Source organism: Aspergillus mulundensis (genome assembly GCF_003369625.1).
Source record: "Aspergillus mulundensis strain DSM 5745 chromosome Unknown scaffold_8, whole genome shotgun sequence".
Classification (NCBI taxonomy): domain Eukaryota; kingdom Fungi; phylum Ascomycota; class Eurotiomycetes; order Eurotiales; family Aspergillaceae; genus Aspergillus; species Aspergillus mulundensis.
Window position 1 is genome coordinate 1,524,242 of NW_020797896.1, and position 14,972 is coordinate 1,539,213.

A 14,972-nucleotide genomic window follows, 5' to 3' on the forward strand; every position below is an offset into this window, starting at 1 on the left:
TGATATTGATATCCGGCTCATTGTCTCCTGAAACCCATTGCGGGAGTTTCGTCGAGACCTCCCCCCGGCAACGTGTCGTTTATTCCTCCTGCTAGACATATTGGCTGGAGCAATCATCTTCCAAGTGCGATTCTTATGCCGCGCAGCGAGGGCTTTACTTGATGATGGCTGGAATTGAAGGCGTTTCTTTCCGAGTTACAGCCACGAGGAGCGACTACCGAGCGACGCCAAAACGTTGGGATTATTCCCAGCTCAACCGGGGAGGAACACACAAAGTGAGAAATGATCATATACTGAATTCAGCGATATACTGCCGTCACATACAGGGTACCCAAATACAACACAAACCAACGCCTAGCCGGGAATAAAAGTACAGTACAATAGTGCAACCACACACGCCATCTAAAACGCAACCGTCGAAGCCAACCCATCAAGCTCCCGCTTCCAGTTCCGATGCTGGCTAACCTGGTAGAAGAACTTGCCCGTGAAGTCGCCGGCGTCCTTAAGGATCTTGAATCCCTCACTGATACTCTCCGCGCTCTCGGGTCCCCTCGCCGTAACAACACCATACCACTCAACCGGCTCCTTGGAGTCCGCACCAGCAACCTCAACACCAATAACATTGCCCAGAACCTCCTTGACCAGCTGCGCGGCTTCACCCATCGCCCCAAGCGCCTTAAGGTGCCCGAAAGTCTCGGCGATCCAGTACCGGATCTGTCCGTTCTTTTGCAGCGTCTTGATGTGCGATCCGCCGGGGATGAAAGTCGCGTCGAACATGGTGGACCGCTGCCCGTCGTATTGGTGGTCTGCGATCACGCCCTTGGAACTATTCTTATCCTCGCCATCAGCGTAGATGGGCGAGCGCTTGGTGCCGATGACGAAGGGGAGGGCCTGCGCCGCGAGAATCGCGGCTTTCATGCCCTGGAAGGCGATCTTGTCGTAGCCGTCGCCGATGATGATCGCGATGCGGCGGGACATGATCCCCGGAACCTTGGGCGGGAAATCGAACTGCGACAGGCGGACGGAGGTCTTGCCGTGGTTCGGACGCAGGGCTTTGGTTGGGATAGGGGCGCCCACGATCTCGGCGACCTGTTGCGCGAGGGGGAGGTCGATTTCGGCGAGGCGGGTGCCTGCTAGGCGCTCGTAGACGATTGGGTCGTCGCAGTGGTCGAGCTCGAAGCCGAAGGCTTTCTTGACGTGGTTCTTCTCGACTTCGGACAGCGAGTTGTAGAAGAGCTGGGCTTGGTTGTGGTGTTCTTTGAACTTGGGGGTCAGGTCGCGGCGCTTGCGCCCGGTTATCGGGGCCGGGTGCGACTTGAAGCCCTTGTCGCTTGCTGGGGGGTTGGCTTCGTAGCGGTTGGGCCAGTAGTTGACGCTGCCTTTCGTGATGCGGTGGCGCATGGCGCCGTCGCGGTTGTGGTTGAGGAAGGGGCAGACGGGGCGGTTGATGGGGAGTTCCTCCCAGTTGACGCCGAGGCGGGAGATCTGGGTGTCCTGGTAGGAAAAGTTGCGGCCCTGGAGGAGGGGGTCGTCGGAGAAGTCGATGCCGGGGACGATGTGGGAGGTGCAGAAGGCGACCTGCTCGGTCTCGGGGAAGAACTCTTCGATGTTGCGGTTCAGCTCGAGCTCGCCGATGACGCGCAGGGGGACGAGCTCCTCGGGCCAGACCTTGGTGGCGTCGAAGATGTCGAACTCGAAGTTGTCCTGCTCTTCTTCAGGGATGGCTTGGATGGCAAAGTCCCACTTGGGGTAGGCCTTGTTGTCGATAGCCTCCATCAGATCTTTGCGGTGGAAGTCTGGGTCCTGCCCGGCGAGCTTGAGGGCCTCGTCCCAGACGAACGAGTGCACGCCGAGGTGGGGGATCCAGTGGAACTTGACGAAGTGGCGCTTGCCCTCCTTGTTGATCAGAGAGAAAGTGTTGACACCGAAGCCCTGCATCATGCGGTAGGAGCGGGGGATGGCGCGGTCGGACATGGCCCACATGAACATGTGGGTGGCTTCGGGGTGCAGGTAGACAAAGTCCCAGAAGTTGTTGTGGGCGGTTTGAGCCTGGGGGACCTCGTTGTGAGGTTCCGGCTTGACGGCGTGAACTGTGCCAGTTAGTATAATCCATTTCTAATGCTGTTCGAATGACTCACCCATATCAGGAAACTTGATGGCATCCTGGATGAAGAAGACGGGAATGTTGTTTCCAACGATATCCCAGTTCCCCTCGTCGGTGTACATTTTGACGGCGAAACCGCGGACATCACGAACAGTATCGGCGCTTCCCCTGCTCCCTTGGACCGTGGAGAAGCGGACGAAAACCGGGGTGTTGCGCGAGGTGTCCGTGAGAACAGGCGCATACGTCAAGTCCTCGATGCTCTCCTTGAGGGTAAAGTTACCGTACGCACCAGTTCCCCGGGCGTGCACCACACGCTCGGGAATGCGCTCATGGTCGAAGCGATGGATGCGCTCTCGCGCAATGTGGTCCTCCAACAGCGACGGGCCGGAGTGCGTCTCGTTGGTCACGCGAAGCCAGTGCTCTGGGTCGCTGATGGCAACACCAAAGTCAGTCCGCTGTTCCTGGCCGCTGTGCACGTCGACGGTATCCTGGGCGATGTCGACGGCCTTCTTGTTCTTGGTGGCAGTGTCCTGCACTGCTTGCTGGGCCTTTTGCAGGCCGGCGGCGAGTTGCGTTGCCATGCTGATCGAGGGAAACTGAAACAAAGACAAGAAAGTCTGGTTGAGAAATAAGGTTGATTCGCCATGGTGGTTATATCCGTTATAACCTGCTGCTGCAGGATTGCAGGCTGGCAGGTCGTGACATCATGCGCGTTCGGCCATGATGACAGAATGATGAAAAGCAACGCGATTAACTCGATTTCAAAGCTGTCAATCTAGACCGCCGATCCCGTCCCATTGGAACACCAGCGGCCGTTGTCGATCATGCTTGTAATGCTCTTTCTCTCATTGGTCTCCGCATTCGGCCTGTTCGTGACGATGACGCTGATTAAAAAGTGCCCGATGACTGGCCGGCATTCCTTCCGGCACCACCACCACCACCACCGCCATACAAACTCTAGACCTGCTCTCGCGATCATAACCAGGCTTCATCCAGCCAAAACCAAATCGCATCAGACAGACACAATCATGACGTCCGCCGATCAACCCTCCATAAAGAAGAAGAAGTCGTGTGATCGTAACCCGAAGAGAACCTGTGCGACCACCGCAAGCATAAATATCTAGACTCTATTCCGTCTTCCAAAATGTCCAGGCTCATCACCCTGAATCCAGCTCGCTCTCTCAGACAGTTTACTACCACTATACCCAAATACAGGTCCCTCCAAACCCAAACCAGACCCATCTCCCAATCACCCATCGCAATGGCCCCGCGCATCATCGACGCCATCAAGGAAGACCACCGCGAGATCGAGGACTACTACAACAAGATCCTCGCCGCAACAACCGACAAGGAGAAGACCCAGTGGCAGAACCAGTTCACCTGGGAACTCGCCCGCCACTCCATCGGCGAGGAGCTGGTCGTCTACCCGGTCTTCGAGAAGAACCTGCCCGACGGCAAAGCCATGGCCGACAAGGACCGCCACGAGCATAACACGGTGGGCACTTCCACACACTCCCCCACTTAAATAACGGTACTAATGAACGTGCAGGTGAAGGAAAAACTCAAAAAATTCCAAAACATGAAACCCGCCGACCCCGCCTTCGAATCAACCCTCAAGTCCCTCATGGCCGATCTATCCCAGCACATCAAGGAAGAAGAGAGCCAGGATCTCCCGAAACTCGAGGACGCCATTTCCGCCGCCGAGTCCGAGAAGCTGTCCAAGAGCTTCGGGCGCACGAAGATGTTTGTCCCGAGTCGCAGCCACCCGTCTGCACCGGACAAGCCGCCCTTCGAGACGGTCGCGGGGCTGATGGCGGCGCCGCTGGACCATCTTTCGGATTTGTTTAGGTCGTGGCCGGGGACGAGTGGGATGCCGAATCCTAGTACGAAGTAATGGGCCTGGGCCTTAAGTATTAAGGTAATGGTAGGATCCATGGTATGGGCTCTGGGGTTTGGTTAGGTTAGGGCTTTGAGTTTGTTTCGGTCTATGTATTACGAATTGCTTTTGTATGGGTAGGATAGGATAGGGTATTCTGATTCCGGAAAGCACGAATATGAATATGCGCTTGGTACTGTCCATGAAGCTTCTCTATCTGCGTAATGCGCTTTCGTATGCATCCATATTAGTCCGTAGGACCTAGGTAGACTGCCCTCGCGCGGGATGGCATAGAATGACATGCATTGCCTTAACCCGGACTGGTGGAAGTCTAGAAGCTCCATTATTTCTAAGCCGCATCTACTCCGTGGGGTCCATACGTATAGTATTCCGGCTCGGATGTCCAGGACCTTGGAAGCGGGCCGTGCCCACTCTGTCAGTTGCCGTCCGTTTGCTGCGAGCTGCAGGTGTGGAGTTGGACAATGGGCTGTCGTGAAGCTACACTGCGCAGATATTGTAAAATATTTATCAAATTCAACGACACTCAGCGTCCTGCGTGACCGTTAATTATTGGAATGTTTGTTTGCTATTCCAAGGGAAGGAAGCAAGCAAAGGGCCAAGGCAAACCAACAAGGTATTTGTATACTGTATGGTCAGCAAAGAAGAACAGGGGAACCAAGTTTCATCACAATAATCCAGCATCATCTTCATGCGCGAGCAGCGCGACACATGTTGGTTTGTACTTAGGGCTATCTAATTCGCGAAGGACCGTACCTAGGACGGCCCTGGAAGATTCACAAGTCTCTCTTCCGTTGGGTCTACTAAACCTAACCAGGCATTCTCCCATATTCGCCCTAGTACCTTACCTAACCACCAGAGAATCCAGATACCGTACCCTGTCACCTGCAGCATATGCCGACTCATATACTAGCATTATCCCCATCCGGAAACAGCTCTCCCCAGCCCGATCCCAGCCTCGTCTCGTCCATCCCCGGCGTCACACAGCAGAAGCTTCCCGTTCTCCGCGCTTAAGGTTCCCTGCATGCCCCGCCTGGCACCTGCTGAATCCCGAATCTGATAAGCCTCGCGGGGCCGGGGGTTGAAGTGTACTCGACCTAGCGCGGCGTAATACCCGACGTCATTAGCAGCTGTGGCTTGCGCCATTGCTGTTCTACCTATCATACCCCATTGCGGCATTTGCGGGCGGCAGGGTACCGGACATTCGCTCCGCCGGGCGTGATTGGTGGGTGTGCGTGGGACTGGTCACGTCACTGCGTTCTAGGATGGGGGAGATTGGGGGGTGGAAATGGGTGATTGGTGGGTGGGGAGATGGCGTTGGAGATAAGTGATTGGGGAGTTGGCTGTATAGAATAGACGATTGGTGGCTGGCGTTGAAGATAGGGTGGCAGGACTGGAAGGGGAGCAGTAGGCTTGAGCTGGAGCCCTAGTGCAGGTGTCGTGGTGTGGTGCTGAGCAAGATATTAATGGATACGGTACAGAATGCGAATCTCGAATTGGATGGAATGGAATTGAACTGATTAGAGGTAGAGGGCGGGCCTGTAAGTATAGAACCGAAGAGTGGAGAAGTAAAGAATGGAGTAGAAAGAGAGGGCGCTGAATCAAGCCGAATGAATCGAATAGAACTGAATAGAGGGCCCGCCTGTAGAAGCAAAAGCAAGAAGGCAAGAACGGAAAAGGCAAGTGCTGGATCAAGCCAACGACTCTAGGACCCTGCAAACCCCGCCAGAACCTTCGTAAACGTCTCCCCCCATTTCTCACTGCAGACACCGTCAGTATACACTCCCACCAGAAAACAGCCAAACATACCTCGTATTCGTCCGCACAAACTCCCCAAGCGTCTCAAACCCCGCCCTCCTCTCCCCCTCCCCCATCGTCGCCGCCTTGTAAATCGCATCAGCCATCTGCTGCACACTACTCGGATTAAACGTCACAGAGCCCTGACTCATAAACGCCGCAGCGCCCGCCAACTCCGAAAGCACCAACACCCCAAACCGCCCCCCCTGACACGCAACATACTCCGCCGCAACAAGATTCATCCCATCGCGCCGGCTGGTAATAAGACACATATCGGCGATGCGATACAGCGCCGTCAAATCAGTGAACGGCACAGAATGGTGCATGTACACGATCGGGCTTCCATCGGGCGTGCTGTGTGTCCCGCTGATCTTGCCAACGAGCATGGAGATCTCGCGCTCGAGGTCCTGGTACTCTTTTACGTCTTCGCGCGAGGGGATCGCGACTTGGATGAGGGTCGTCTTTTTCGCGAGATCCGGGTGCTGGTGCAGGAAGGCGTCGTAGCCATGGAGTTTCTGCACCAGGCCTTTGGTGTAGTCGAGGCGGTCGACGCCCAGGATGACCAGCTTGCGCTTGTATTCTTCTTCTAGTTCGCCGATCCGGGATTGCACGTCGGGGTTGGAGAGCGCGGATGTGAACTTTGTCGGATCGATGCCCACGATGAAGGTCCCTGTGTGTGCTGTGTGTCCGCCGTAGGTTATGTCGCCGCCATCGTGCGAAACGGACACGTCCAGCCCGCGCGCACAGCACTCGATGAAGTTCCGCTTGTATTCGTCCGTGTGGAAGCCTATCAGATCGCAGGCCAGGACGCCGGAGAGCAGCTCTTTCTGGACCGGGAGCGCGCGCCAGAAGTCCTCGGCGGGGAAGGGGGTGTGCAGGGTGAAGCCGATGGGGCAGTGCTTGCCTGCCTTGGTGAGGCGGTCGCGGAGGTATGCAGGCAATAAAAGGAGGTGGTAGTCGTGGATCCAGATGAGGTCGCCGTCGGCGGCGGACTGCGCGACGGTGTCGGCGAAGATCTCGTTGACCTTTTGGTAGGCTTTCCAGGCGTCTTCGTTGAAGTCGACGCCGCTTTGGTAGTGCAGGATTGGCCAGGCGATGCCGTCTGTCTGGATTAGCAAAAGAAAGAAAGTGAGATGAAGACGGGGGCGTACTGGAGAAAACGTTGTAGTGGCTATGCGCGAGCTCCTCGTCCAGGAAGATGCCCACCGCGCCGTTCTCCCACAGCGCGTCGTTGGCGATCTTGCGCTCGTCCGGGTCTTCAATGTTGGAGCCCGGCCAGCCGAACCAGCGGACGTTGGTGGACTTGCTGACGCCGGAGAGCGCGGTGACGAGGCCGCCGCTGGAGAGCGAGGACTCGTACTTGCCGTCGACTTTCTTGAGCGAGAGAGGCAGCCGGTTCGAGACGATGATGAGGCCGCGCTTCTTGTCGGACATGTTGATTCTGCTGTTGAGTTGTATTTGACTTGGTGAGTTGTTGGGGTAGAGTTACGAGATTGAGTTCAATGACAGGCTATCAGATTTGGATACGAGATGAAATGAAATGAATTAAAGTCGTCTCCAGGTCCAAGTGTTACTCCAGTCCCGTCATCGTTGGACCCTGGTCGTTTCTGGCAGTGGGCTTACGCCACTTGCGCTGCAGGCGCTGGACGCGTGTCTCAGCTGATATCAGGCTTTATACAAGGCTTCAGAAGGGATTATCCTTGCTATCTCGAAGATTCCGGCTGTCTGTTGTGTTGAAATGGTGAATGAGTGCATGCGGAGATGATGCGGGGATGACGTCACCACTCAACCCTTCGAGTCTCCAGATCAGACAGTCTGGGGAGGAGAAGAAAGCATGGATGGGACTGACGTGAAGCTGACTGCAACCCGACGTGGAATGCCCAAGCGGACAGTAACCGGCGGGCGATTGTATATATTGCTGCAGCTTAACGGGGAAGAAGACGATTTAGGAAGAACAGACACTCCGACAGACGATTTGCTATATCCGATTCTTGATTTAGCAATCTAGAGAAATGGCCGACGAGAAAGTCAACCAGATGCGAGGCTACAAGGCGTATGCTGCCCTTCTTGTTTAAGAACACTTCTAATGGGCCAGCACCCTCAACAACCCCCGCGTCTCCGACGAAGCCAAGCAGCACGCCCAGGACGTCCTCGACAACGAGCTCGGCGGCGACCAGCCTCACGAGGAGATTCTGACAGCCCAGGGCGCTCGCGACAAGTCCCCCAACCGAGTGGCGGGCGGTTACAAGGCGTACGTTCTTTGCTCACTCCTGTTTAGCTGATCTGACATGCCTTGCCTCAGCGCGATGAGCAACGACTCGATCTCGAAGCAGGGGAAAAAGCAGGCCAAGGAGAAGCTGGCCGAGATGCCGCAGGAGTAATCTATAGATAATGATAGCTAAATGATGAATTCCCAGAGTAGCTTTCCTGACAGTGGAGAATCCCGACTACATCATGACAGCTTCACATTACATCATTGCCGGTCATGCCATCCCAGCTGTATATACCTCCTCTCTCCCCAAATTGCAAAATACCTCCATTCAATCGATCAATCATCTATCCCAAACAATACCACCAAGATGCCCTTCCCACGCGCCCTCCGCCTCCCTCGGGGCCAAGCCCTCACCACCCCCCGCCCCAAGATCACCCGCCGCACATACGCCTCCGACCCCTCCGCACCACCAAGCGGCGGCGGCGGCAACAACACAATGTACCCCTCCCCTCCCCTTCTTACCTTTCCTCCAACCCCCCCACTAACAAGTCATGCCCAGCATGATAATCGGCGCCGCCCTCGGCATCCCAGCCGCATTCTACCTGTTCATGGGCCGCGGCGACACGCACCCAACACCCTCGGAGAAGGACAAGCCCGCGACCCGCAAGGCGCCCGCAGGCGAGGGCAGCATGAGCAGCAAGCAGGAGGGCCTGAGCAACGCGGACACGAGCAACCCGTACGTCAACGAGCCCGGCAAGAGTATCACGGGCGAGGGGGAGACGGAGACGGCCAAGTTTAAGGGGACGGTTTCGCCGCAGAGGCCGCAGAATTAGACTCTGTATTGTATTGTTGTTTGAGATTGGGAATGAAAGAAGGCACTGGGTGCATGATCTATTTTTTTTTTTTTTTTATCTGTGGAATGATTCTGGCATAGGATAGGACGGGTCTGGATCTGCCATACTCCGTATAGATCGGTCGAAGATCGGATGGCCTGGAGCACCCAGTATCTCTCATAGCACCATCAGATTCACATCCTGGCAGGGAGTGTAGCAGAAACTTGGGATGAGAGAGGGGTTACCGAGTTGACGTCAAGAAGAGTGCAATAGGAGCGAAAGCCCAAGGATGCCTCTCAACACCACAGGTACAGATCAGCGTCTACCATAAAAGAACACTACCTTATGATCAAGACACCACTTGCTACACTACACACCCGTCCTCCTCTCCAATGCTCCAAAGCAGGAGACAAAACAAGACAAGACAGGACAAGACAGGACAGAGCAGCAAACCAGGAACATGGCCCTCGCCCTGCAATAACTAACCCCCTTCCTCTACTCATTCGGCCCCGTCAAACTCCCCGACGCCCTGAACCCCGGAGTCCTCCAGGGCTCTCATCAGCTCGATAAATAAACGCTACCGCGAGTTCATCGCCCCTCCCAACCCCCTCTGCGCCAAAGACAAAACACCCCTGCGAATCTAGAGCTGGCTGCAGTAATCCACCCCTCCACACCCACCCACATCCAGCTCACGACATCCCCTCCCGCAGCCAAAGCCAATCCACCGCCGAAAGCCAGGCGAGAAAAATACGGCTCTACAAGACCTACGGCTCCTACTTGTCCCTCCCGACAACCCACCATAAACCAACCGCAGTCCCCATCTCGCCCAACAGTCACCAGCGAATGGAGGGTGCCAATGCGCCCCTGCAAGTCTCAAACGTCCGGAACCCCTTCCGCTCACGCCCCGGCAAGCAAGCAAAGCGTATCGTCCAAGGGCGCAGAAAAGGCGTTGGAGAAGAGGCGTTCGTGCCATTGACGATTCCATACAGCCGCGCATGGGATGCATTCCGCTCTAGCCCCGGGTCCCCTACCTACCTATCCCGGAGTCTCATCTCATCTCATCTCATCCAAAGCCAGCGCAGCGCATCGCACTACTCACAGTGAAACCCAAACCCAAACCCGAACCCGAACTCTACGGCCGACGCGCCGACGAGCCAATATACAATATACGCGAATCTTGAATCCCCCGCGTCGTCAAATGGACCCAGGGAGGCGGCGGGACGTGGAGAGTGCATCGCGATGCATCTACACGGACATCCATGGATGTCGCCCCTGTACGTGTGCGTGATTCTGATCCCGAAACTCCCAGCTGAGTCGGGAGGACCCTCCGTTGAGGCGCGACAACCTTGGAAACAAAGCGTCGGGGTTATGTATTTCTAGAAGGCGCGATGCCGGATCCGCATCCGCACCCGCATCCGCATTTTCAACACATGTCAGTGGGCAGACGAAAGGCAAGTTCGGGGGAGGTTCAATGTAAGGTTATGCGCAGTACGATCCGGGTTGGGGAGGGTATAAAACGAGTACCCAATCGAAGCAAGGGAGAGGAAGGGGTGGAGTCCGTATCGGTGCAGGACTGCAGGTGGAGGCATTTGGTGAGAGGGAGAGGGAGGAGGGATAGGGGGGCTACGCACAGCCTCGGCCGGGAGATTGGGTTGGTGGGGAGGCGGTGGTTGTGACTGGTGCAGATGGAGGTGATTGATAAGTACGGTAGTTTGTATATTGTATAGAGTAGGGCTGCGGGATTGTCGGTGAGGGGGCTGGGAGGACAGGGTGAAGAAGCAGGGCTAGACCGGGGACTCGGGGTTTGGTCTCGAGACTGGTGCTTTTGCATGCTGGCCTGGCGGGATCTGATAATCGCGTTTGAGTTTTGTGGGATGTTGCGGGTTTTCTATTGGGTTGAGCCTATATTACACAGTTACACAGCAGGCGCCCAGGCTAGAGGACGGGAGACACAGAACAAAGAACAGGCATATGTAATGGATCACGACTACCGACATATATAATACAGCATCTATCAAGATATCTACGCATTTTATTGACTTTAACTGGTATGAAGAATGAAAAAGGCCGTCAGTAGACCGTAACGTAACGCTTTTCAAAAACCAAAAGAGATATCCACCCCCATCCGTGTGCGCCGGGACCGTTCGTACAGATCGTACTGGGTATGCTGAAGATAAAGAAAGAAAAGGCGCAGGTAGTAAAAACGGATGCGCAATGAACAGGTTCATATCACGAGATGCTAATCTGCAGATCGAAGATATTTTGATCGTGTTGGTTGAACATCTGGTTCATCATCGGCTTCTCCACGCCGCAGGGCAATCCCCCATCCCCCATCCTCATCGGGAACTGCTGCCCGTTCGAAATGTCCGACTCAAACTGGTTGGGACGACCGTGTGGGTGAGGGTGCTGCAAACTGACCGCAGCCTGACGAGGCGAGATAGAGTCCGAGGCATGCCGACGCTCGAGCTTCCGGTCGCGGTCATCGCAGTCCGGCTCTCCGCTCGAAGCGGACGAGAAGGAATCGTACTTGGTCGCCTGCTTGACCATCCGCCCCAGGTACATATGGATGGCCTCATCATCGCACCGCGAGTGCATGAGGATCTGGTCCTTGAGCGAGAGCAGCTGGCTGTGGAGCTCCTTAATTTCGATTTCGAGACCCGACTTGCGACGGGACGCCTCCTGGAACCGCGTGCGGAGTTGGTCCGTTTCGCGCTTCTTCTTCTGACGGGACTTGCTGGCGGCCGCGCGGTTGCGCTCGAGATGTTTGGCGCGTTTTTCGGTGTCGCCTGTCTGCCAGCGGAGGGGGGAGGTCGATTTGTTGCTGCTCATGTCCGAGTGCGGGGAGAAGCGGAAGTCCTGGTCTGCCTCGTGGGGGTTGGAGTTGTTGGATGAAAAGGATGAATAGCTGGGGATGGACCCGTAGGAGTAGAATGGAGGCTGGTTCATGTCGTCGGCCGAGCCTCTGCGGCTGTCCGGGGGTGCTGGGCGGAGGGCGCGGTTGCGGAGCCGAGGGCGGTTCATGTCGCTCTCAGCTGGGATAGTCGGCATAGGCTGCATTTGGTTCTGATGTGCTTGGTATTGGAACGCCTCGAAAGGCATCTCTGGGTGCTGGTCGTCTTTCTCCAGTAAAGAGAGCGAGAGGTATTCTGGAGAGAACTCTTGGCCCAAGAACAGCGACTCTGGGGCGATCGACGCATCCAGAGAGGGATCGGGCTGGTAGAATGTTGTCTGGCTGGCCATTATGCTGTTACCAACGTGGTCCTGCTCGGTTGGCTGGCAAAGAATTGCGTTATGGAGATCCCGTCTCGGTCATATGATAGTAAGCACACCTCGCTAAGATGTGTGAAGAACAATTAGGGGGTAGATAATGAAAGATTGAAGTTGAATTGATTGAAGTGCAAGTACTTAGTATTGAGTCCAATGTAGAGCTAGGTCAGCAATCGAGTATGAAGAATCCAAGAAAGGCCGAAAGGTGCCGTAGACACGCGATCGAGCTATATACTGTGCCCGACGAGATCGAGTAAGCGGGGAAACCCACACTGCGTGCAGGGTCAAGCCAAGGTCTTGACGTTTTCGTGGGAAGCTCGCGACTAGCCATACGGTCCTCAAGGGAAGCTGATCTTGGCTCCTTTCAGAATCGCAGTTGAGGCCCAGGGCAGTGGGTAGTTTAGTGTCAGGATGACGCTTGCACTGTGCCGGCGTAGTGAGGGTGCCATGTCTTGATCAATCACAGTGGCGGGAAGAGAAGCGCCGCTGGACTCGGCCACCCCGGTACTCCAAGCGCATTAGTGGAAAGTGCTGGAACTGGGCTGGGGACGTGGTTGCCTCGTTGCCTCGTGCACTGGTAGCCTTTGAACCTCTCGTGCGCCGCGCTTGGATGGTTCCAGATCGCATTTCTCGCGCAGCAGAGGCCTGGCTATCATTTCCTGCAAGCGATAACATTGCATTGCAATGTGTTACGGTCAACGGCTGCACAACAAGGAAATCCCAAACGGGAACAAGGTCAGCAAGATAAGCTGATGCAGGATGACATGCATGGCCGTCTCACCAAATCACCCCCTTCGGACGGCTGATCCGCCGAGCTATTGCTCCAAGAAAGCCAAACCGTGTTTCAGCAAGCCACTGTAAACTCAAGGCATCGGACGCCGAGAAGAGGATGAATCAAGCCGCCACTTGCCGCCACTTGCCGTTCAGGGTAAGAAGCTGTAGGAGCAGGCTCCACCAATGATGATGTATGAAGCTGATCCAGAGCCGACGATCAGTGCAGCTGTCCAAATGCAGCGGGCTGCGATCCATCGACTTAGTACAGAGTGAGAATGTCGCGTACTTTTGCGTCTGGATGTCGTATCTGACGAATGGGAGTGCCTGGATCTTACATCCCGCCCCTCAAGCCCACTGTACTTTTGGCCGCATCCCCATCCAGTGGTGGAGCAAAGCAGGACTCCCTGGAGAAAACTGGTTTCTTAACGGATGTTGCGAATCCCGTTATGTCTTGGAATGATTTATTATTGTGACCGGTCACATGTCAGTTAGAAAGGTTGTTAGCGAACCCGGGGTTATCCTGGGCCACTGCACCAAAGTTGATGGCCTTCGACCTCTGGGCGACCCCAACCTTCCAGCCCCACGCTCCGGTTTTGACGTCGGCCGCTGCGTCATAGAGATTTGGAAGCTTCGTAGATCGTTCTTGAAGGCATGGCATAACTCTAAGTCGCCAGCGCCAGGGTAAGCCTTGTTGATGATTCAAGGCGGAATTCCTCGACTCGGCCATGTTCCTCTCTGGAATGTGAGAACAAAGTAAACGTCCTGGACTCAGGAGTTACAGAGGCAGTATCTTCGTCGCTAGACAGGCGCGATGGCTCCTCAAACTGAACACCAGCCTGCTGCGCTTGATATCACGACATACTGCTGGGATGGAGAAGGAGTCGGACAATAATGCAGGTGCATGCAAACCCGGCAACTCGGTACGCTCCACCTAACATTTCTTTTGGCGATAAAGTTAACTTTGCACAACGTTGCAGGGCGACATCATCGAAATAGAATCCCACGTTTTGGGTCGGGGGAAACCACGGCGCCCGCAGCGTTCCAGCACCAAAATAGCACTTGCTCGGCGTCTTTCAGAACTCCGCGGACTTCACGACAGAGCTTGCTGCCTCCGGTAACCAGTCCCCAGCGTAACCTGGAGAACAACTATTATCGACAGCCTGAGTGTCGCGTGTTTCGGCGAGTGTCGGTTCTCGTTGATGCGACCGGTACGTTCTGCCGCTCAGACCGGAGGACTCGATTTCGAGAGGTCGGGATTTTTCGAGAGAATGAAGTCACCGATTCGTATGACGACGCTGCCCCTAGACCGCGGGAATGTTTCGCAGGTGACAGGAGATCAAGCCCGGGCGGAATAGGGTGTTTGTGCTACTTCGTTCGCCCTCTATTGTTCGCCGAGGGGCGGCGCAACTACTGCGCGGAGTGATACCGTACTGAGATCAGACCTTGCTCGTGCCCCGCCAGTTTGCGGGCGGATTTGAATAGCTGGAGTGCATCTGGGTTACACTCCAGGGTTGGAGTGTCTCTGCCGTGCTTTGCCAGGGGGTCGTCATGCGGCGATGCCAGGGGTATCCAGATTCTCGGGCAGAACATCCAACAGAGAGATAGGTTAGGAAAGAAGCGCTAAGATATCTTCGCTTGGTGCGAGTGATGTCGAAATTCTCTAGTACCCGCTGGGATCGTAAGGTCTTTCTCGCCATGATTTCTCAAGCGGGCTATAAATCAGAGAACTGGAGCGCCCTGAACTAGCTGAATGGGCGTCGACTAGCTGTATACCTTGAATAATGCCGAAAGGTTGCCAGCTGCCTCATTGGTTGCGACCCCTGCGTCTCAGACTTGCCTGGTCGACGTCGACCACCTGAAGGCTGCCGTCACCCGAGGCACGTGCTTCAAGGCTTTGTTGACCGGGCGCTATACAAAGCTTCGCGGCAGACTTTGAGCCGTCAATCCTGCTTCTGTCTGTATTCGAGAGCGGTAAATGGAAGAGAAGAAATCTGCACAACCAGTTCCTGCAATGGGTATGCCGTATTTGGGAAGGCCCGATTCCGTGGGCTCGTGAAATCAACCAGAGCAGTTTCTCTTCGGTTCGATATA

The 14,972-nt window shown here is 55.5% G+C and overlaps 6 protein-coding genes across 6 annotated transcripts; 3 read left to right on the plus strand and 3 right to left on the minus strand.

Moving 5' to 3' along the window:
- Nucleotides 1-402: 402 nt before the first annotated feature.
- On the minus strand, nucleotides 403-2,685 carry catA (catalase catA; the record flags this gene model as incomplete). The annotated part of the gene is made up of 2 exons (XM_026749878.1): nucleotides 403-2,090; nucleotides 2,139-2,685. The coding sequence occupies 2 exons, from the start codon at nucleotides 2,683-2,685 to the stop codon at nucleotides 403-405; spliced, it is 2,235 nt and encodes a 744-aa protein (XP_026601910.1).
- A 680-nt stretch (nucleotides 2,686-3,365) lies between these two features.
- DSM5745_07863 (hemerythrin domain-containing protein) lies at nucleotides 3,366-3,998 on the plus strand (the record flags this gene model as incomplete). The annotated part of the gene is made up of 2 exons (XM_026749879.1): nucleotides 3,366-3,599; nucleotides 3,654-3,998. 2 exons carry the CDS (start codon nucleotides 3,366-3,368, stop codon nucleotides 3,996-3,998), a joined length of 579 nt encoding a protein of 192 aa, XP_026601911.1.
- Nucleotides 3,999-5,703: 1,705 nt separating this feature from the next.
- Nucleotides 5,704-7,229, minus strand: DSM5745_07864 (trehalose-6-phosphate synthase; the record flags this gene model as incomplete). The annotated part of the gene is made up of 3 exons (XM_026749880.1): nucleotides 5,704-5,758; nucleotides 5,808-6,897; nucleotides 6,947-7,229. 3 exons carry the CDS (start codon nucleotides 7,227-7,229, stop codon nucleotides 5,704-5,706), a joined length of 1,428 nt encoding a protein of 475 aa, XP_026601912.1.
- A 578-nt stretch (nucleotides 7,230-7,807) lies between these two features.
- Nucleotides 7,808-8,176, plus strand: DSM5745_07865 (Con-6 family protein; the record flags this gene model as incomplete). The annotated part of the gene is made up of 3 exons (XM_026749881.1): nucleotides 7,808-7,848; nucleotides 7,891-8,046; nucleotides 8,098-8,176. 3 exons carry the CDS (start codon nucleotides 7,808-7,810, stop codon nucleotides 8,174-8,176), a joined length of 276 nt encoding a protein of 91 aa, XP_026601913.1.
- Nucleotides 8,177-8,374: 198 nt separating this feature from the next.
- On the plus strand, nucleotides 8,375-8,840 carry DSM5745_07866 (uncharacterized protein; the record flags this gene model as incomplete). The annotated part of the gene is made up of 2 exons (XM_026749882.1): nucleotides 8,375-8,505; nucleotides 8,567-8,840. The coding sequence occupies 2 exons, from the start codon at nucleotides 8,375-8,377 to the stop codon at nucleotides 8,838-8,840; spliced, it is 405 nt and encodes a 134-aa protein (XP_026601914.1).
- A 2,229-nt stretch (nucleotides 8,841-11,069) lies between these two features.
- Nucleotides 11,070-12,080, minus strand: DSM5745_07867 (bZIP transcription factor; the record flags this gene model as incomplete). Its single annotated transcript, XM_026749883.1, has 1 exon — nucleotides 11,070-12,080. The coding sequence occupies one exon, from the start codon at nucleotides 12,078-12,080 to the stop codon at nucleotides 11,070-11,072; it is 1,011 nt and encodes a 336-aa protein (XP_026601915.1).
- Between the last annotated feature and the right edge of the window lie 2,892 nt (nucleotides 12,081-14,972).